This window comes from Fukomys damarensis, unplaced genomic scaffold (genome assembly GCF_012274545.1).
Source record: "Fukomys damarensis isolate Sample0158 unplaced genomic scaffold, DMR_v1.0_HiC HiC_scaffold_28, whole genome shotgun sequence".
In the NCBI taxonomy this organism is placed as follows: domain Eukaryota; kingdom Metazoa; phylum Chordata; class Mammalia; order Rodentia; family Bathyergidae; genus Fukomys; species Fukomys damarensis.
This window is the reverse complement of record NW_022900940.1, coordinates 4262298-4284071: the sequence shown is the minus strand read 5'-3', so window position 1 is coordinate 4284071 and position 21774 is coordinate 4262298. Positions and strand designations below refer to the sequence as shown.

Sequence of the window (21774 nt, the reverse complement as noted above, 5' to 3'; positions counted from 1 at the left end):
GAAAAATAGGAGAGGCTATATGAAGAACTCTTCATTATATAACGATATCTTAAACCTGGAAGCCTTCGCTACAATGATCATTTGGCCTTTTGCAATTATTTTTTTCAAAGCTGTCATTATTAATAAGTGGAACAAATGAACACTCTTTTGTAATGGTTTTTTTCCCTTGAAATGGCCCAAACACTTCATAAAATTGTCCTGTTATTTTTAAGACCTGAAATCTTAGACTAACTTTGTGGTATCTTATTTTAACACTCTAAAATATATTCAGAGTAGTTCACCTCAACATGCTTGAATGCTGAATATTTTATGCTTGGACAAAGAGCAAACTGTAGGTCTTTCGCCAAGCATAGTCAATGCAGTTGAGTATGGGTTACCAAAAATGCTGAAGAATTTTTTTTCTATTTATTGTTATAGCTCAAATCCTTGTGTCTCTTGTAGGCTTTAAGTGACATAAATATGCATTTCCATCTGCACATCCTTGTCAGGAATAGTTCTGCTGGGAGGTGTTATGCCACCCAAGTACTTCCAGAATAGAGTCTGTTAATCCTGTTACCACTATAGAAACTCAGAGGAAAAGTCTACTCAGGCCACTACTGCAGCTGCTGTGGCTGTAAACGTTCCAGCAACCACACCCTGGGTACCAAAATGAAGCACAAGAAAACCAAATTCCTCAGTAGGAAAGGGAGACAGCATTCTAATCTCAGTGTATTACTTACAGTGACAGCCTCCAAACTTTTTACTGAAAACCATCACAGTAAAAAAGGGGGAAAAGAGCAAGCCCACATAATATATATACACATATATATGCCCGTATACCCAGACACAGTGGGCACCTATGCTCCCTACCTATCATATTAACTGTAATACACATAAAGCAAGCAAAAAGAGCTATTACATTAAGACATAGCAGTAGAAATAGATGCTGTAACTGCATTAGATAGACTTGTGACTCCTCCCAGGTACACATATGGCACTTTGGAAATCACTGGGCTAACCCTGTACCAGAAGGGCCACCAAGAAAATAAATCTCGAACCTCCTAATTAGGACTTTTGACAGATTCCATAATACAATTGGCCAGAGAGGGGGGAAAAGAATTATGAATAAGCACGTGGTTTGCTTTTCCATTCCCTCTCTCTCTCTTTATCTCTTAACCTTCTGCAGGGTGGCTTGACTTCTGGCCTCTCCAGGAATCTGAATTGACCTTATTTCTAGTCTATAGTTTAATAGGTACATCAAGATGGATACTAACCAGTCAAGGACCAGGGGCCTATGGGAAGCCTCCCAGGTCCATCAACTGATATCACCTCGCAAACTTCATTACTCAAAGACAAGTACCAGCTAAATAAACCAAGTCATTAGCAGTTCAACAAATATTTTCCAACAAGAATTTATTATATGAAAATACAGCATATTTTAAGTGTCTAATTCTACATAACAGAAGAGCTTTCAGAATTACCCAGAATCTAGTTGTGGAAAAAAAAATCCACAGAAAGGCTAGAAATGTACATATGGAAAAACCTACACTTTTGGGTGACAGACTGTTTATTCAGCTGTAGGAAACTGGACACTTGAATCCAAATTCCTTCCCAATTGATAAAAATAAATTATTTTAATGGTAAAACCTAGAATTGGCCACAGAACAGTAGGCAAATTCTTTCCAATTACTGTCATTATTAGTAAAAATTTTGGCACAATCTCTCTGGAAGGCAATTAGCAAATTATATTAAGAACTTTAGAGATCTGGCCCTTAGTTCAATAAGTGCTTGCCTGTGGAGTCACCTTATAGAAACAGATTCACAAAAATGACATTTATTTTGAGAATATTTATGATAGCAAAAACAAGAAACAATTGCCATTTTTTGTTGAGTGGGAATTAATGATTTATGACATACTATAGAAGTTATATATTCTTTGATCCCAATATATTGAGTACCTACTGTATGTTAGGGACTCTTCTAGGATATAGCAATTAATAAACACAGATAAAGCTCTAGTAGAGGCAGGATCTTAGTCAAGGAAAGGAGAGACATATAAACCATAATCAGGTAAGCAAATGAAATATTTTTGGAATACTAAAAAGCACTTTGAAGAAAATGAAGCTGAGTGACAGGACAGAAATAATTGGTATTGAGGGGTCTGTAACCACAAAGTACAAGGATCTCTCAACTCTGGCACTACAGATATTCAAAACCACGTTCTCTATGGGTTTTGGCAGTCAGTAAAGGGAGTTCCTGTGCACAGGATAATGTTTCGCAGCTTCCCTGGCCTTTACCCACAAAATGCTAATAGCATCCACCCTATTTATGATAATGAAAAATGTCCCTTTGAGAGGCATAATCTGCCCCAACTGAAAACCCTTGCTTTAAGTTGTGAAAGGGAAGTCTTCTCAGAGAAGATAACATTTTACTTAAGACTTGAGTATGTTTTTAATAATCCCTAGAATGTAGGGAAATGTTTATGGTGTTATGGCAAAATAAATAATATACTGAATAAGATTCCAGTATCGGGTTTTGAGAACTCTACATAGACAGATCGTATGCTGTGCTGATTAGGAGCATGGACTTGGATTTGGGCCACCTTAGTTAAAATCCCAGCTCTACTATACAACAATTGTGTGCTTGTGGCTAAGCTATTTTATATCTCTGTGCTCCTCTGCAATCATGGGAAAATGGGGGTGACACGAGTAGTGGTATCATGTAGGGTTGAGACAAGTATTAAATTGGTTCGTATATGAAAAGCTATTAAAAGAGTGATACAGCTGGGATCTATTATATATTTTTATTCTAAATTTATATATTATTTGAAATCACAATATATAATATTAATTAGGCATTCAAACATATTGATACATTAATATTCGGATTATATTCTACTATACCCTAATTCAGTATAATATTTGCTAATTAGAATATACTAGAGTCGAATTTTCATGTAAATTAGAATATACATGTATTTTAATTCTAAATAGCATACATATACTTCCAGATGTTTCCATTTTTGTTAAAAGAACACAATGTATAAAATGATAATATTATAGATTTTTGTGTCTTTTTATGATTTTTACAGTATTGCATACAAACACATATTTTGCTTTCAAATAAAAATGAAGATCAGTATGTATTTTAGAGAAAGAATCTTGTAGACTCTCAGCAGGACCAACTGGCATACTGGGAGTGGAAGAGAAGGGCCAAGAAGAGGCAACTAGCAAACACCTCCTAGGGATGGGTCCATCGTCTCCTGACAGCTGAGACACAGCAGCTCAAATCTGTCAGTCAGTCCATCAGGCGTCTGGAAACTATTCTTTCTGCCAGACACCATACAAGGTATTGGGAAACTGAAGATGATTGGAGCCTGTGTTCCTGGAAGAATTCACCACAAAAAGGGAAGAAAAATACTCCACAGTTCATCGCAGTACAGAAACTGAAGGCAGGGCTACACTGAGGCTATCAGTCCTGACCTCTGAGGCTGGCCTGTTCATTTCTACTGGGGTCACAGACAGGGACTCCTGTAAGAAGATTCTTGCCCTGGACTGGAGGGATAGGGTTGGAAGTTAATCATTATTTATCAAATAGGTGTTCTGCCATGAGCACACATATTGGTGTCTCCAATTCAAAGCCAGAGCAGTTAACCAAGAGGAGGACAATCAGGAGGAAAAAGAGTTAATCCACAGAGAGTCCCTGATTTCCAAGGCTGTTGAGATGTAAAGTTTGATGGCCACAGGGATTAGAAGACATCAGTAAGATTCAAGGGGTAGGTCTCTCTCTTACTGGCTGGGTCATCTTGGGAAAACACTAAAACATTCATCCACTTCCTCACTCACGTACCAGTACCACTGTACGTGTTTTGCAAAGTGTGTGTAAGCTTCAGATGTGTTAATGTACTTAAGAGACTTTAAGTGACATTCCAATAGTTGGAATGAATAAATTGTAGAAGTTTTAACATAATAGAGACTTTTTTAAAGTAATTAGTTGGTAAATTTTAACTTTACATTTAAACGTTGGCAGAAAAAAAAATGAAAAACCAACTGTACATGTAATTCCAATGCTGCATGAGTTTACAGCCTGATAGACTTCATTATTTCAGAGCCCTAAACCTTTACTAATCCAAGTACATCAAACTATAAAAACTGCTAATCAATTTTTTTCCTCGAGTAACAATCGTTATGTCCTGAGACACTTTGTATAAACATGAATTGAAGGTATCTGTAAAAAAATGAAATGGAGACTAATAATTGCAAAAGGTTTTCGTGTCTGAAGAAGATTCAAGCATCTCTTGGGAGTGAAATGTTCCTTGTTACCAGCTTGTGATCTGGCTATAAAAGTATATCTCTTAGCCGATAAAGGTACAAAGGCTAGTGGTGTGATTACATGGAAGAGACAGGCCAAAAAGAAACAAAATCAAAGCAAAATAACAACAAAACAGTTCAATCCCAAAGGACTGAAGTTGTTTTCCGGTGTCAGGAAGCCAGGGGAGGGGACTCTCGTCCACCTTCCATACTCAGTTCTTTCCCTTTAATCCTTTTCACCTTCAACACTCACTGCTATTATTTCTGGAGAAATAATAAACCTTTGCCGTTTCCCAATTTTCAGAACAGATTTACTAAGGTTGATTGAAAAGGCTTAAAATGTGGTCCTGCCATAGTCCTCGATAAACATTTCATCTGCCAGTTTTGAGGCTAAGTCTTAACTGAAGGACTACAGAAGACAAATCAAGACAATGATATTAAAACTACTACTTTAACTTGAAAGCCATTAAAGGACATCTTTCAGCCAGAGCTGACATTTGAAAATTACAGAAAAACATGTCTAATATATTTATTTGTTCTCCCAAAGTGTTAGATTTAATGAACTTAAAGTTTTGTTTTATCCATCTAACAGGCTGAATATTCTGTGCTTACTTACTTTTATTCAGTTCAAAAAGGTGACGATACTTTAAGAAGCCTACATCAGCTAAGGAAAATTATCTGTCAGCATTAGCATTCAGTTTTCACAAAAGCAAATATGGTCTTCTTGAAAATATAGCTTCTCTGAGTTATCAATTACTTTTTATTTTGCTTTTATCGATGCTCAGGAATCCTTACCTTCCCAATGTTTTCTGTCTTTAGCTACAGTAATCCATTTTCCAAATATAAGGATAATAGTGATATGCACATTTAGAAAGGTTGATCTGACCCTTCTAATAACTTTTATCATGCTTAATCGTGCTAAACAATTTTGTATACTTGTGTTTTCTATGAAGTTGTGGAGAATATAGGCATATATTCTAACAACAAAAAAATCATTTCTAAAATTTCTAAAATTATCATATTTAAAAGTAACTTTTTTTCCTGTATAGTGTCATTTCCATTAACTACTTTTACTAACCATAATAATTTGTTAATGGTTTTACGGCTTATACCTTGAAATGTCACTTGTCTGCCTTGATCTGATATCAACCAAAGATAATTACAGCACTAAATTCTAAGCCACAGCATAGTTTAAATGCATGGGAAGATATAATTCATCCATATAGTTTTAAAAATGGCCCATACATTTGAAATACACACTCACTTTAAATGTTTTGATCTTGAACTAAAATTAAAATCACTCTGCCTTAAAGGCTTATCTAAAAATATCCATATATGTTCTTGGAGTTTATCACTCCAAAGAAAATGTTAGCAACAAGCTACTTGTTTGGAGAGCAGTAGAATTGGTAAATTAATTGAGAACAAGAGCATGAGAAAATATTCAGGTAATAGTGAGCTATTAACATATATTATGTGTGTGCAAGACAGTGTATTTATGTTTTACTTCACTTTTGTTTTATGAGTAATATGACCAGAAGAATATGGTTCAAAATATCATCTTGAATGTAGTGTGTGAAACATCTTAAAGAGAGTTATCACCATGTGGAGTCTGATGACTGCCCACAGAATCCAGATTTGAAGATGCAAAGGATGGAAATGATAAAAACAAGAGCTTAAAAGAGACTTAGAAAGAAGAATAAAAAAAAACTCTTAATTACCTTGATGGAGGGATAGGGCAAGTCAAACAATAGCTTTCAAGACTAGGGAATTGGAAAAACAACAATACAACCAAGAGAAGTTGAATTTTGGATTCTCCAGGTAATAGCCAGTCTTATCCAGTTCGGAAGAAGAATAAAGAGTTTAGCAAAAAAGATGTAAACACAAAAGATTTGGCTGGCAACCCCTATAAAATACCTAATGGTCAGGAACAAGTGTGAGATTGCAAATTGTGTTGACTGGAGGCCTCTTAATCATGACTAGTCATTATTTTTCTTTGACTTCCTCAGTGGTTAGCAGGGGAACCAGGCAGGGAGTTCATGCTTAGTAAAAGTTGTCTGGCTGGCAGCTGGTTGGCTGGTTTTTTTAGATTTAGAGAACAATTTCACAAAGAAAAGAACTAAGGTATGAATGTGAACAAATACGATTTCTGAGGGTAGGGTAAAAAGAAAGGACAATGAATAAGCAAGTCTTAGAGAATAAAATACTGAAGAAGCAAGAGGAAAAAGGAAGCAGATAAAAGAGGTCAAATCACTAAGACAACTAAGGCAAAAAGATGAGGGTAAGAAGGGAAGATAAAGGAAGGGAAGGGGTGGGCAAAGGAGGAGGGGAAAGGGAAAAGAAGTGGGAAAGAGAAAGGAAAAGCACAAACAAGAATAGAAGCAGAGGACCCATGCGACTTATTCGTAATTCTAGTGTCATATCTATAAAAACTCAAATAGAGAATATATGGATAAAGAAATTACAAAGTCACATTTAGTGAGCAAAAAATAAAAAGCATTAAAATGTTTCCTTAATAACTTACAGTAAATAAATGAATAGCTCCTGTCACAGTGATTCATCGATTGCGTCTGGGCACTCAATAAATGTTAATTGAATTAAATTAATAACATTTGCACAGCAGTAATAAAAAATTAATTAACTGTCTATCTTTCTGTTACTTAGTTTATGCCCACTGGTTCTTGCAATTACTTCTAACCCAAACATGAATTTTCTATTTCAATGATTTTCAAGATATACTTTAATTCTTTTCTAAGAACTACAGATGAGATCCTAATTTTTGTCCTAATTTTTTCTGTTAAAAATTATTTCCTCTGAGTTAATGTCAAGAACTATGTATAACAAACCCAAATATAGTTTCACAAGTTCCTTAATTCCACAATAGTTTTCTCTGCAGAAGATGTGATACCATTTTTTATGTGCTTCTCGTTTTAGCTTATGCTACTTTATAATATTTTGGATACAAAGTCAAGCAACACCATAAAGGCAAGAATCTAGGGGAATTATTGTTAGTGCCCCATCTATAAAAAAGGGAAGATTTCAGTAACATTCACCAAAAATTGTGACTCACTTCAGATGTCAGGATTCTGGGTTGAACAGACTGGTTCTGAAATGTGTGTATGTCAGATGATTTTTTAATGAGCAACAGATAGCTGACACTGGGGAATGAAAAAAAATAAAAATATAAACAGAGATACAGAATTAAAATAACTTTATGAATGGCAGTTCAACTTCTCCATAAAATTCCCTCTGTACAAGCTTAGTGTGCTCCAAATGGTTGCTTAATGTAGCACACCACTTACATTCAAATGCTATAGTTAAAATTGTTACAAAATTAAAAAGAGAATCGTGTATCACTTGGCTTTATACTATATTCTCTGCATGTTCATACATCCCAGTAACCTCTATCCAACTTTTTTTGTTACTGAATTACTTTGTGCCGAAGCAATTTAAATTACATGCAGCCCAGTTAAGTGTGATCATTTGAACTGATTGTTAATTAATCTGTTAAGTACATAGTTGCTGCAATCTCTATGCTCATCAAGGTTTCGTTTCTATCAAGTCATTCCGAACTGCTGCTTAACGCAGGGTACAAAACAGCTGTAGCTGAACTGGCAGGATTCCCTGAGCGTGTAAGCTGTTCTACCTGTAAATACCACTCAAGCTAAGTTATTTTCAAGACTGCATTTGGGGACACGTCTCAGGATTTAGGGTGCAGAGGATTTTGATGATGTGAAGTCTCAGTGGTTAAGAAGCTAAGAATAAGCGAGAAATAGGTTGAATAATCTGAAAAATAAGAAGTAAGCTGATGGGATTCACTAATGCTAGGTTTGAATACCGGTTCTAAGATTGACCAAAGAAGGATCTTCGAGCAACTTATCTAAATAAGTGCTCTAGGCCTTGATTAGTCTCATTTATCTGTTAACTGGAGGGATACAAACTTTGACTTTTACTTTCTGTTCAAGGATGCTAAGGGCACCTACATCTGTCTTTGGGATGCTTATGTCCAACAAGGTATATAAGTGGCAGGAGAATTGGGATTAAAGTACATGCAACACACAATAGTGTAAATAGTGATTTACAGCTTGGTGATTTTGTCTCACAGGAGAAATATGACAATGCCTACAGATGTCACAATGCATGGGGATAGGTGCTGTTGGTGTCTAGTGGGTAAGGGACAGGGATACAGCTAAAGATCCTATAGTCTCCCTCCCCAGGACCAAAACAAGAAAAAATTATCTGGCCAAGTATCAATACTGCTGTAAGTGGACTAAGGCATTATGCTCACTCTTTGTAATATTACCTGGAGCTATTATTTTCAGTATGATCACTGTACCATTAATTTGGTGAACCTCTCTTGGGCTAGAAGCATTTTCTCAATCTGTTGACCAATTCTACTTCAGTATGCAGTAGTACATTAATTGCTGTCAACAATAGATGTTTCCTTGAACTCCTATTTTTGCCAGCCTCTTTTAGGGTAGATTAAACCCCGACCAAGAGACTTAAAGCCAGAAGCATATGGGAAAGGGATAAGATTAAACATTGGTAAAAACTAAGGCTGTTTGAAAAACCAGAAAGAAACAAAAATGGCCTAAGATGACTACATGTAAGATTGTTAAGTCTGGTGGCGGTTCAGAGCCTTCAGAGAGTGACCTTCCCATTGACTGGTTTCTGAGAATCACTGACTCACAAGTCTATAGGAGGTTTTCTCCTCTCTGCCACTCTCATGAGTAGGAAATGGGGAGGAGGGGGTCCCAAACTCGTCTGCATTTTGGAGTCACCTGGGTGTTTCAAACATCCTCCAGGGAGTGTGATTTAATTAGTCTGCCAGGGAAGAAGTTGCCTGAACTGCCAAAATTCCAAATTTTTAGATTTCTCAGGTGATTCTACTCTCCAGAAAAGTCTGAAAACCACTGCCCTAGAACCAAGTAGAGATTTTCATTTGGCCCAAATGAAGAAGCAGTTTTATAATAGACAAGGAAATGAACTTAGCAAGACACATTTCTTGTATAGAGCTGGATAAACATGGTAAAATCAGACCAGGTGGTCAATCATATATCTCAGTCAGTGAGGCCTGTTGAATTAGCCAGGCAATGGGTAGCTATAGGAATGCAATTCCCCAGAACACATCTTTACACCCACCCAGTAATACTGCCAAATCACCATGACTGTTGCCCATTTAGGTCTTAAAATGTCCCTGGGAGTCAGCCCACCTGCATTTTTGAGAATACCACCTTCACTTTCCTCTTTTCCTCATCTTAGGACTCTACTTATTGGGTAAGTCACAGATTAAGGGCAGCCCCATTCAGTCTGGTCCTCTCCCTAACAAGCCTTCACGGACGCTTCTCTCACGCATTCCTAAGTACTGCAGCATATGCAGTCACTTCTGCTAACTCTTTGGATGCTTAAGAAGGTCAGGAACCATTCCCATTTCGGTCATCACTGCACCCAAACACTCAGTACCTAACAGTAACGGTCAGCCAATTATGTAGCATGCTGGTATGAATATAGGAGCTCTAAAATACATGCATTATGTGGGCCTCCTCAGCATTTCCTATGCCTCGTCAAAAACCAGTCTTGGCCAGGGGCTTTGCCAGAAGTGCTCTCAACATCTCTAACAACCGTGCCCGATAATTACATAGAATAAAGCATGTTCCCAAGAAGTGCACTCCCCCCAGTGCCAAGTTGGCAGCTACCTGAGCCTGAGAAAAGGGTAGCAACACAGTATCACTGAGGTAGAAGTTGGAATGAGTTTATAGACTATTCATCTATATCCCCTTCTTCTCTTAAAATGAAGGAAGCTGATGTTTGTAGAAACAAACAAACAAAAAAAAACAAGGTGACATGATTGAAATCATGAAAATTACTCAGCCATACATCCCAGTACTAAGACCTCTTTCCTGCTTCTCAGATCCATGCCACACTAGGAAAGAATGTGAACAGCATACTCTGAGATGTTTTGGATCCAAGTAAATGAATTCCTTGACTGTCCTACTCATAAAAAAAAAACTATAGTAAGAATGCATATTACAGATTAATATTACGGGCAAAACGTAACATGAATAAGGTTTTATCATTATACTCTTCTTATGTTTCTTCATAATTATTCTGATCAATAGTGCTTCATTCCTTTTAATAAGATTTTATTTTTATCAAATCTGTAATGTGAATTTTTCTGTGAATTTCCACTCTTAGATCACTAGGTAAACTCCAGTGTGTTTGTGTATGTGTTTTCTTTTTTTATCTAGATATGCAACTCACAAATGAAAAGCATGCAGACGAGAAACCCATTAATGCTATCGTTATAAATTCAGTATCTGAATTCAATATCACAGATGGACCAGCCAAGGAAACCCCCAATGAGAAAAAACTGTCAGAATCCAGCACATCACTGCCCTCCCTTGAAGAATGCCAAACGAAATTTTCCTACCTCCAAACTGATACTTCAGTTCATCAGAGAGACACTGATGGTATGTTTCTCAGAATTCCACCCATCTCTAAATAAAGCTCCCAACCCCCAACCCCTGTAAAATCACCACATATGCTGTTAGGAAAAAAAAAGACTTTATGAATATTAAACAGGATGACTTCCATTTGAAAACCCTGGTGAGTGACACATGTCAAGGTCACTTTGCAGTTATGAGGTGCTTGGCAGATTGTTTGCTCTCAAAACAGGGAATCAGAGGCAATGTGTTTTAAATAGCTTGAGTAGGGAGGGCAGAATCATTCTTGTACGGAGCTGTGAAGCAGATAAAGAAATGTGGCAAACTTCTTACTCCTCTTAGATACGGAACTATTCAGCTTGTGGCTCTAGGAAGACAGAAGAAGACAGAGTAGAACTGTATTAAAATATGGAACACAGGAATACAGACTATACAAAATTCTTCCATTAGCAATCTCTGAAAAAGTGTTAGTTTCTCTAGGTAGTATCACTTTCTAGGCATTCTGATCAGTGCAAATCTAGACCAAACCATGCTGTATATGACATCAAGAGACACTCCATTTGCAAAGCCAATTTCAAATTGACTTGATGCTAAACAATCACAATCAAGCTTAAAACTGTGGACTCCACACTATGCCATATGAAATGTAACTCAGTTAACTGTGCAATGACCTTTATGGGAAATGTAAGCCACTCGTGAGTTCTGTAACATTCGATATACACATTTGCATTTAAAGAAGTCCTGGAGTTTGTGAGAGGAAAATGTAATGGGATATGATTGTTCCTGATCTGAATTTCAATTCACATTTAATTTTAAAAATAAGAGAAAAAAATTAAGTAAACTTTTTATAAAAGCACCTTCGGGGTCATATTAGTTTAGTGCTTGCCTCTGAAGTTAAGTTTTACAACAGAAATGTGCAAGCTTCATTTTTGTCTGTGGCATTTTAGCCATTTTAGAATCTCAGTCTCTCAGTTATATAGTAAGACTAAAAACCCACCATGGGGCGTTCTGAGGATCGCATGAAATAACAAGCATAAAGCAACCAGGACAGAAATTGGCACATAGTAGAAAGTAAATTTTAGGTTAGTCTGTAACTAAAGTCTTAGGAAGGACAGAGAAGCCTTCCAACATGCTGTAAGTATTGTTTCCTGTGCAAATGTTGCCACGGTCGTTGTAGATTAGAAAGTACAGACTTGACTGCCTGTAGTTGCTTAGTAGAGAACGTGAATAATGAAGTAAATGGAAATGAACAACAGAGACTGGTGAGGACCGAAGAGTGTATGTCTAAGGGTCACTGCTTTTGCCTAGTTCCACCAGACTATTATTGCCAGAGGAAAAATAGGCTCAGAGTTGCCTCGACGTTTTCAAAGAATAGCCAAAGGTTAGGATTGTAATGTGACATTTCTAAAATTTTCACTGTTGATAACTCACTCTATCTATTGTATGGAGCCCAAGATGTTCCCAGTGTTGTATCTTTGGGCTACCATTTGCCTATACACTATAGCCCCCATCAAGGATGATGCTCATATTTCTAGCTTTTGTACAGATTAATGCCAAAAGCAAGCAAGGCGGGGGGGTTCTCTGCAAAAGCATTCTGACACTATAGCATTTCACTAGTTCACGCTGATGATCCACAGATGTTGCTCATCTTGGGCATTAGGCTAATGGCCCCAGAATTGGGAATTTCTCTTGTATAAACCTGTAGAGAAAAACAATGTCCCCAAGAATCGCTCCAGTCTATCCCATCAGGGATCCTGGGAGAAGAAGGGCAGGCCAACTAGCATGAGATCTGAACCTTTGTGTTCTCAGGGAAAGGCCAAAATGACTACTCCATTAAAATACTCAAGGGCCCCCAAATTAACACGTTACTCAGTTCAAAAGCACAAGGGAGCAAATGTTAAAATTAAGTTGTTTTCTAAAGGCCAGGATTGAGGCCAGTGTAACCCAGGAAGTTCAGGTTTTAAACTGATGGCACAGGTAAGAAACCACCATGCTTTGCTCCCCTCATGACAATTTCCCCAGTGAGGGAAGAGCTTTTGGTACCTGCACAAAAGAGAGTAGAAAACCCAAGTAAGGACCACAGATAGTGACACAAAATTCTCATCATCTATCCTCAACAGCAAAGACAGAGGAAATCAAGAGTTAAATCAGCCTTGCTCCATTTTAGAGAATTTTTGATAGTAATTAATTTAAGGATGCAAAAATTGAGAACTGGGGTCATTGTTTGTACTGAGATAAATACAGAAATATCTTTCAGGAACAGCAGGGAAAACAGAAGGGAAAAGAGAAGACTGTATTCACTTTCATGTAGTTTGTGGTTAATTTATCTTCAAATGTACAAATGAGTGCATAGGAGTGGATGCTTAATTGCTAATATCTATTATTTATATACATTGCCCTACTTAAAACAGGATGGAAAAGCCTCACACATGCAGATTTTGTAAAATGTGTTGCATCCATTAGCACAGTTCATGGTGTGTGCTCTGATGGGAATTTAAAAGGATCTTTACTGCACATCACACACTATGTGCGGCAACATTATTATTAAATTGTGGTTCATCATGTGTGGTCCCCTTCCCAGTAAAATGGAAAAAGTCCAAAGAACCGTCTGCACCTGCTTTTGTCTCCACATTATTGATTGCAAAAGCATTCCTGGGGATTTAAAAAAAAAATCAAGCTACACAGGATATCATGAAATAAAATCCTTAAAAATAATCCTGAGAATATGCCTAATTGATGTATAATTTTGAATTTGAGATATCTCATCCAGGTGAAAAGGAAAATCATAAATACACAATACCTCAAAAGAATAGCCTTAATTACACCATGGACTACTGAATAAAATGATTACATTTTCTACACTGTAAATTTCAGACAATTAAATGCAGCAGTGTCACCTTATAAAATGTTTCAATTTTATTATTATTTCAGTTCATTTGCTCAGAAAAAAACGTAAGCACAAATTTACTAAGTATCACCCAAATCCAGTCATTCCAGTTTTAAAGAATTGACTTGGACGTTAGTTGTGCTTGTCTGAACTTAAATAGATTTTGACATATTTAAGCAGCTATTAAAAGTGAAAACATTGGGATGATACTCCAGGTAGAGAAAAGCATTCAGTCACATTTTATTTACTCCTGATCTACATTACAGACAAGCTTTTAAGAATATAATGTTTGGGAAGTAGGAAACTATTTTTATACTTGTGAGCCAGAAACTTTTAGTAATTAGTCAGTCATTGAGTCATGAAACTCATGATGACGCTGAAGTCTCCAGTAGGTGCATGAATGCCTCAGAAGACTGGGTTTGGGCCAGGTCCATCTGGACTTTTGTTTACTTGGTTTATTTGGCTTGCCGTACTAGGGATAGAATTCAGAACCCCTGCACTGAGCTACATCCCCAGTGCTTTTTATTGTGAGATACATAGCATCTCACAAAGTTACTAAGTTGCCCAGGTTGGGGATCAAACTTGTGATGCCTGCCTCATCCAGTGCTTTTTATTGTGAGATACATAGCATCTCACAAAGTTACTAAGTTGCCCAGGTTGGGGATCAAACTTGTGATCTGCCTGCCTCAGCCCCCCAGAGGCCTACACCACCACATTCAGCTGTGGCTCCCCTTTCTTTCTTTTCTTTTTCTTTCTTTCTTTCTTCTTTCTCTTTCTTTCTTCTTTCTCTTTCTTTCTCTTTCTTTCTTTCTTTCTTTCTTTCCTTTCTTCTTTCTTTCTTCTTTCTCTTTCTTTCTTCTTTCTCTTTCTTTCTCTTTCTTTCTTTCTTTCTTTTTCTTTCTTTCTTTCTTTCTTTCCTTTCTTTCTTCTTCTTCTTCTTCTTCTTCTTCTTCTTCTTCTTCTTCTTCTTCTTCTTCTCTTCTCTCTCTCTCTCTCTCTCTCTCTCTCTCTCTCTCTCTCTCTCTCATCTTGCTTTGTTTTAGGGGGGAAATATTATTTATCCAGGATCACTGCTGCAAGAACTATATATTTACTACATTAGACAATGATCCCAAAGGTACCAGAGGGTGTGTTTCTAAAGTTGAATGATGTTGCAGGAGCTACATTGGCAGCTCTAGATGCCTCTTGTCTCTCTTCTTCCTACTCATGAGTGGGCATCATGGTAGTAAGCCAGAAAGCTGGAGGAGAGGTGGGGGCTCAAGAAATACAGACTTGTGACCATGAGGTGTACCTCGGGTATGTTTGTGGAATTCCCTTGCATTGTTATCTGTTCTATCATAATTAAACATGGTTCTTTCTCATTAGACAGGTTCTCCCTGTTAATTAGCCAATCCCCAGGTATACATTTATCACCTCTGGAAACTGCATTAATTCTTCAGTATCATTAGGGTATCACCACTTAGCACATTACCATCCTAGTATCCTAAAAATACCACAGGAATATAAATAGGGAATGAAGCAAACCTAGGGGATTTTGTCCTAGCCTCTTGATCACAGACAAATATCACTTTGGGTTCAGTGGAATCCAGATCTCCAATCCACCTCAAACCACCTTTATGCCAGATTTAATAAGTGGAAAAGCCAGATGTACACTCTGACATCAGAGATTAGAGCCACTGCCAAGGTGCCAGGTGCCCAACAGAGGACTTCCTGTGCAAGGAACTTGTCCTAAAAGTGCTAGAAGAGCTGAAAAGCCAAGTACCATGAACAGTAAGGCAACCCAGAACTTAGCGACCACAAGAAGAGTCTATCCTGCTTCCCTGTTTGCTTCCAGAGCACAAATAGACCGCTGCTACTGGTAATGGCTTTAAACCACTAACCAGTAACCATTCCTAGACAGATCACCAGTGACTGCCATTATCCAGAGCCATAGGGAAAGAGATGTCCAGGCATATAAATAGATGAACTGGACACCACGTAAGACTGCAGGAAGACATCAGGAGAACCAGGCTGAGCTTCCCAGCCTCCTGGCTCCTCTTGCTAGCTCAGCCAGAAACCAGTAAGGGAATCTGAAGAAATGGATTTTGTCAAGCCTCCAGAATCTAGATCGGTGCAAGACCAAAGCAGGGAAAGGAAAGGAAAGCAGACCTTAAGTAAGTCACCAGGGTCTTGCACCATATTCACAATGGGCAAGAAGAGAATATAAGTGTGTTACAGACAGCAGGCCAACTTCATTATTCAAAAGTCTGGATGAGACAGTCTGGGTCCACTTACTGTGTTTCTTGGAGGGATGCCTCTTAAACTCTGAGCCACAGTCTCATCTATAAATAGGAATGATAGCAGTATCACTGAGTATCATTTTGAGACTTGTATGAGAGGCACATAGTATGAGGGACTGCAGGATGGCTTTCCGTTAGTTAAGAACACACAGATCAGTAGAACAGAGGGTGTTTGGATCCAGGCTTTGGATCCAGAAAGAATGAGATGTGAATACCTACTCTACCACTTTATGGTGGGGAGGACTCAGTGACAGGCTCTGAAACCTAGTATTTCATCTAAAACTAGGGATCATGAAACATATTTACCTCTTTGAGACAATCACTGATTTATTCATTCAGCAAGAGATATGGCTTTCTACCTCCTGTAACTTAGATTCTAATGGAGGAGAAACTAGGTAAGTTAATACCATCCTGTGGTCCATGTTATGAAGAAGAAAAATAAAGCAGGGTGCTGTAAGAGTTTCAGCAATGATATGATTTAGAGAGAAGGTGTTTTAAACAAGAGACCAAAAAGTCTCAATAGGAGTTGGGGGAAGCTGGGGGAAGGGGGTGCAATATGCACAGGAGGTACAATATATGCACAGGTTGTGAGCTAGATTCATTCTAAATACCGAAATTCAGCCAGTGCAGCCATAGCACAGCAAGGAACAAAGTGGGTTCAGAAGTCAGAGAAAGCGGCATGAGCCCAGGCCGATAGCCTAGACCAGGGAATCAAGACTAGAAGGAAAAATAAGTCATTCTAATTTAAGATGAAAAATACCCAAGAAGGGATGAATTGGAAGCAGAATGTCCTCAACAGGACGCTCCTGCTGTGGTTCGGACATCAGCAGATGGGAATCAGAACCATGGTGGCTCTGCGGGTGGATTCCAGGCTTGAATCTACAGGATGCAGGGAGGAGCTAGGTGGGGAGGGCTATGAGAAAAGGAAAATGACAAAAACCGATTTGCAGCTGTCCAATGAATGCATTTGTGTGTTCAGGAGCCACTCATAAGGGAAAACTATAGGACTGACACATGTGTGGGAAAGAGGAGAAGGTCCCAAGTCCAATTTAGCCTTGGTGAGATACTTTGCAGGCAGTGCAAAAGAGACATGAAGCAGGCAACTGCGTGCATGCGTACCCTTTGGGATGGGCCAAGAGAAGGGATGCTAATCATAGAACATCATGTTTATTAAATATTATAGCCCTGGGAATGATGTTCAGCAAATATATTCACTCAGGAGGAGAGGAAGTCCAATGCTTGTTACTTTTGCGCAAACAAAAATTGGGCATAGGCAAAAACAATTTTGCCTGCTCATGTCGATTTATTTAATACACCTTTCAAGAAAAGTATGGAACACACTTGAAAGTTTGGAAAAATCTGCTTTCAATTCATTAATGTTACCATGTTTTCAGGGGGGCAAGCGGCTCTGCCTTTTATAACCAAATAAAAAGGACTGATTTAGAAACAGAAAAGTGGGGGCTCTACTCTCAGGAGCAAAACAGAGAGGTGGAGGGTCGCAAATGCCAACTTGGCCAAAGAATTAGGCCAAAACCTTTTTCTTCTTTTGTAAATAAAAGCTGCGGTACACATCCGAAGAAGCAGAGACCTCCAGAGTCTGCCAATCTGAGAAGCTGGAAGTGCAACTGGATCTCAAGGCTGCATGCCCTCAGGGAATTATAAGATGATTTTACAAAAAGTTTCTTCACACTCTAGTGAGAAACACCAGCTCCTATCCTTATACTCACCCCGCTCCCTACCCTGCCCTATCTCCCTACCCTACTCTATCTCCAAATGAAACTTACAGCCTTGCGTGTGTAAAGGATAGAATCCAAAAGGTTCATTTTTATATGGTCACGAGCCTCAGTTTCTTGAGCCCATAGCCCAAGGGATCACAGAGTATTGGTTTGGAATTATTTTCTACTGAGAACTTCTTCTTTGCCAGGGGCTGCTATAGTAGCAGTCTTGGCACTGGTAAAACTCGATGAGGTTGTATGCCCCACATTTTTGACCACCAACATGCCCTCTTCAGAAAAGGCTAGGCAAAATACAGTCTATGTACTATTACTAACGTACTCCTGAATTTTTGTGGGTGGTTTGTGGTGACTTATGAGATATGAGCGAGTTGGCCATATGCTGGAAGCTGGCGTTCAGGGAGTAAAAATACACCCAGTCTGGCAAAGAGATGAGTACGTACCCCACAGAGGTATTGTGAAGCATGCTGCCTAAACTATAAATACTGAGTAATGACCACAGCACCTGCAACAATATACGGCAATTAGAGTAGTCGTACAGTCATGGCATATTTTTTTTACCATGATCTTAGTGAGAAGAAAGAGAGGGAGGGAGACAGGGAAGGAAAAAGCAAGGAAGATTTCTCTTTACCTAAATTCAGGATTCACTTTAGAACTTTACAGTGTTTTTCAATAAATTAAAAGTTTTCTTCAAAATTGTTTCTTTCCTGGGTACCTTCTGAGGTTTCCTTTCTTTTAAAGATTGTCAAACATGTGAACAATGAAAGAAAAGACATTTTCTGGAATACTGTTGGAAGAAAGTGAGTGGGGCTAGAAGATCACTCAGACTGGAGCATGTGATGTACAGGGGACAGTCTCTGCATGCTTGCACAGTCTGCACTGACTGAAGATGGAAACTAAAATAATCAGCATCCTTACTGGGAAAAATAGATCCTCACGAAAGGCAAACTTTGATCAATTGATAAGCCCATCTGGAGGGGAAATTTCCCTCCCATTCATGCTAGAATGTTACTTTCAACCATCAACAGTCTTTCAGATCACTAATTTTAATTAATTGGAGGACATATCATTGGGCATAATCAACAAGGCCGAACACTTACCTACACTTTTACAAAAACACGCATATAGTTTGGAGACTTTTTAAACATGAATAGGTTATAATTTTAACAGGAGAACTGCTACATCTTCTAGCTAATTCCCTTTATGGAAGCAAAAAAAATATAATAATCTATAACCCATCACAGCTGCTTGGCTAGAATTACCAATTACCTTCAATGCCTTTGAGATACTTTCCAGATTTTTACAAGTCTGCATAGTAAATTTTTAAATCACTTTTCTTAAAGAGGACTGATAAGATTTAAAACCTTTTAGGCATATGATGACGTATTTCACTTAAACAACTTGAATATAAAATCAAGGCTTTGCATAACTAGAGAAAAATGGAGACAGGAATCAAAAATAAAACACAACCCAAAAAGCTGTGATTATTTTAAAAAGCATTTATATTAAGTTTTGAAATGTGCTTTTCGCTTATATTTGAACATGGGTGTGGTAGATTTATGAGACTCAGTCAAGTAACAAAGCCTGGTAACAAGAAGCATGTCTGTAGTCTGTCTCTGTCCCCAACCCTAATCGCTCCTGCGGCCCCTGTATTTGGGGGGGCCTTGCTATTTTTCAGACAGTTGCCAAGTTTTCAGATTGGCTGATAATTGTGTGTCTTCCCTGAACCTCTGCAGGCAGAGTAAATAAAGGGGTTTAGAAAAGTGTCAGCACTTTAAGTAAGTAGATTACATGGAATCGATAGGAAATACTCAGGAAGTTAATAAAACAATTACTTAAGGGGAGAGAGTGGTGGCACAGGGTGGGAAGCTTGAAAGACTAACGGTGCACATTACCCCTAATGGGGATAAATAATTAAGAGCTGGCTATAAAGTCATCAGTACAGCTCCACACCTGCATGCTCCCATGCATAGCCCCACATGCTACTATTAATTTTCTTTATTCTTCATTTTACTATATTTTTGCTCCCGTATCACAATTATTTTTAATTGTACGTATTTTACGGGGCATAATGCGATACTTCCATACCTGTATGAAATGCATAATGGTCAGATCAGGGCAGTTAACAATTCCACTTCTTTAAACATTGTTTAAAAACTGGTGAACGCATCATAATTGCTTCTTCTTCCTTATGCAGGGGAATGCGCCTCCTTAATCCTCACCTGTCTGTTCTGCCAGTTTTGGGACTGTCTCCTGATGCTCCCTGACACGTGTGAAACCATGTGTGTCAGCCTGTGCTGCCCCTATCACAGGTACCACCACACGTCAGACGAGAGCCGCTCCTGCAGCGACTGCGGCTGCCACTGTGACGCAGACTGCAGCCTGTGTGAACCGTGCCACGAGACCAGCGAGTGCCTGGAGCTGGCCATGGAGATCTCAGAAATCTGCTACCACTGACGTGATGAAGGCACCACGCACCGGCAGTCCTTTTGGCCACGGTGGGAAATTCCACCACCACAAGGCCGAGATTTCCATGTGCCAAAATGCAAGGATGGTACACACTTCTGGGATGCTCTGGGCCATTTCATTCTGCACCGGTCTGGGAAGGTTAGCATCGTCAACTCAGTGATGTCCCTCCAAATTTCACAACCGCATGGCTCACTAAAAAATAAGATTCTTGATCATCCATGATGAACAAATCTTAAGTACCCCTTAAATGCCACAGGTACAAGATGTCTCCTGACTATAAAACAGCATGTTAAAACGCTTGGTACCCTTGAATTCCTCAGCTTGCATCAGGGACTCAACCTTGTTCACAAATTCAGGCCAAACGACTGCTTTGTTTTAGAATTGACACACATTAGCTCATCTTTCTAATGGACTCATGCATAAACATTACGCATTGTTGGTTATTATTAATAATGTATTGTGTAACATCGTTTTGTAATTAAAATTTTATTTCAACAGTCTCTTAAAATTCACTTATATGTACAGTTTGGGTAGGAAAGGGAATTAAATGAATTAGAAACCATGTTCCTGTAATTACAACAGATGTCTCTAAAACATCTCCAGTGAATTTTGAATCTGGTATACTTTAAAAGATTACTATAATTCTAGACTGTATTATTATATATCTATGACTATGTCATAACAGGTTATACATGTTCTTAATCTCTTACAGAAAGGCTCTTTATTCTAATAAGCATAAACGGGAATAATGTGCAAGTTTCAAGAAAATGATCTCTGACAATTCTTCATTTCCCTCATTTCTATTTGTCAGGTACATTAAGCAACAGGATATTAAAACAGAAGCAGTTCATTTTACTAAACTATTGCTTGTGTAGACATCTAAAATAAATATACACACAGGTTCTTATTCAATTCCAAATTTCATAATACAGCGTGCTCTTCAGAAGTCACAGTCATAATTTTTTCCCAATAAAAAGTAATTAATAATTAACATTAAGCACTTCTCTGTGCCTATGATACATTTTTGAAAAAGATGTGCTATGAGCTGTAAAATGATTTTTAATTCAAATAAATTAAAACAACAGTGCACATAGAAAACATATCTAGATTGCAGCTACTTTGGAATTTTCTTTCTTTTCTATAGACTTGATTGTATAGCTACAAGGGAAGTAAATTTCTCATTAATTTGCGTTTATGTCTTCCCATGGAGATAACTCATACATTCACTAAATATAAACAGCAGAATGGTATCATTAACCAAACCAAGAAGAGAAAAGAAAAGGGAGAGTTGAGACAGATTTTTGTGATTTAGGAAAAACAATAACAACAAACTCCAAAATACCTGTTTTTTTCCCAACTTGGGTAATTTCGGGCCAATACACGTGTTTTATTTCTGTAGTAAACTAGGACATTTTTCTAATTCTTAAGGAATTCCCCTAACACTGAAAACTATTAATCTTGAATTTTTTAAATGCTGCCTCTAGCAGGTAGTTAGCTGCTCTTGACTTGTTACTGACAGCCTCGTGCAACCATGGTTAATGCCAGCTTCACTTCTTTTTGATGATCATGTTGTTCACAAGCCACAGAGCATGAGAGAGCCTCCCACCTCTCCTGAAGCACTGCAGCCTCTCTGCCTTTTGGATGCTCAATCTCTACGTTCTGTGCATAGAACTTACA

At 38.1% G+C, this 21774-nt stretch overlaps 1 protein-coding gene across 1 annotated transcript; it reads left to right on the top strand.

Moving 5' to 3' along the window:
• The first annotated feature begins 8453 nt into the window (after nt 1–8453).
• Nucleotides 8454–20662, top strand: Mdfic2 (MyoD family inhibitor domain containing 2). Its single transcript, XM_010636111.2, has 3 exons — nt 8454–8547; nt 10535–10756; nt 19826–20662. Exons 2-3 carry the CDS (start codon nt 10537–10539, stop codon nt 20083–20085), a joined length of 480 nt encoding a protein of 159 aa, XP_010634413.1. The 5' UTR covers nt 8454–8547; nt 10535–10536; the 3' UTR covers nt 20086–20662.
• Nucleotides 20663–21774: the final 1112 nt, after the last annotated feature.

Coding starts and splice junctions, on each gene's coding strand:
- Mdfic2 (XM_010636111.2), top strand. CDS start 10,537: ATGCAACTCACAAATGAAAAGCATGCAGACGAGAAACCCATTAATGCT. Junction 10,757..19,825: donor TCATCAGAGAGACACTGATG/GTATGTTTCTCA, acceptor TTCCTTATGCAG/GGGAATGCGCCTCCTTAATC.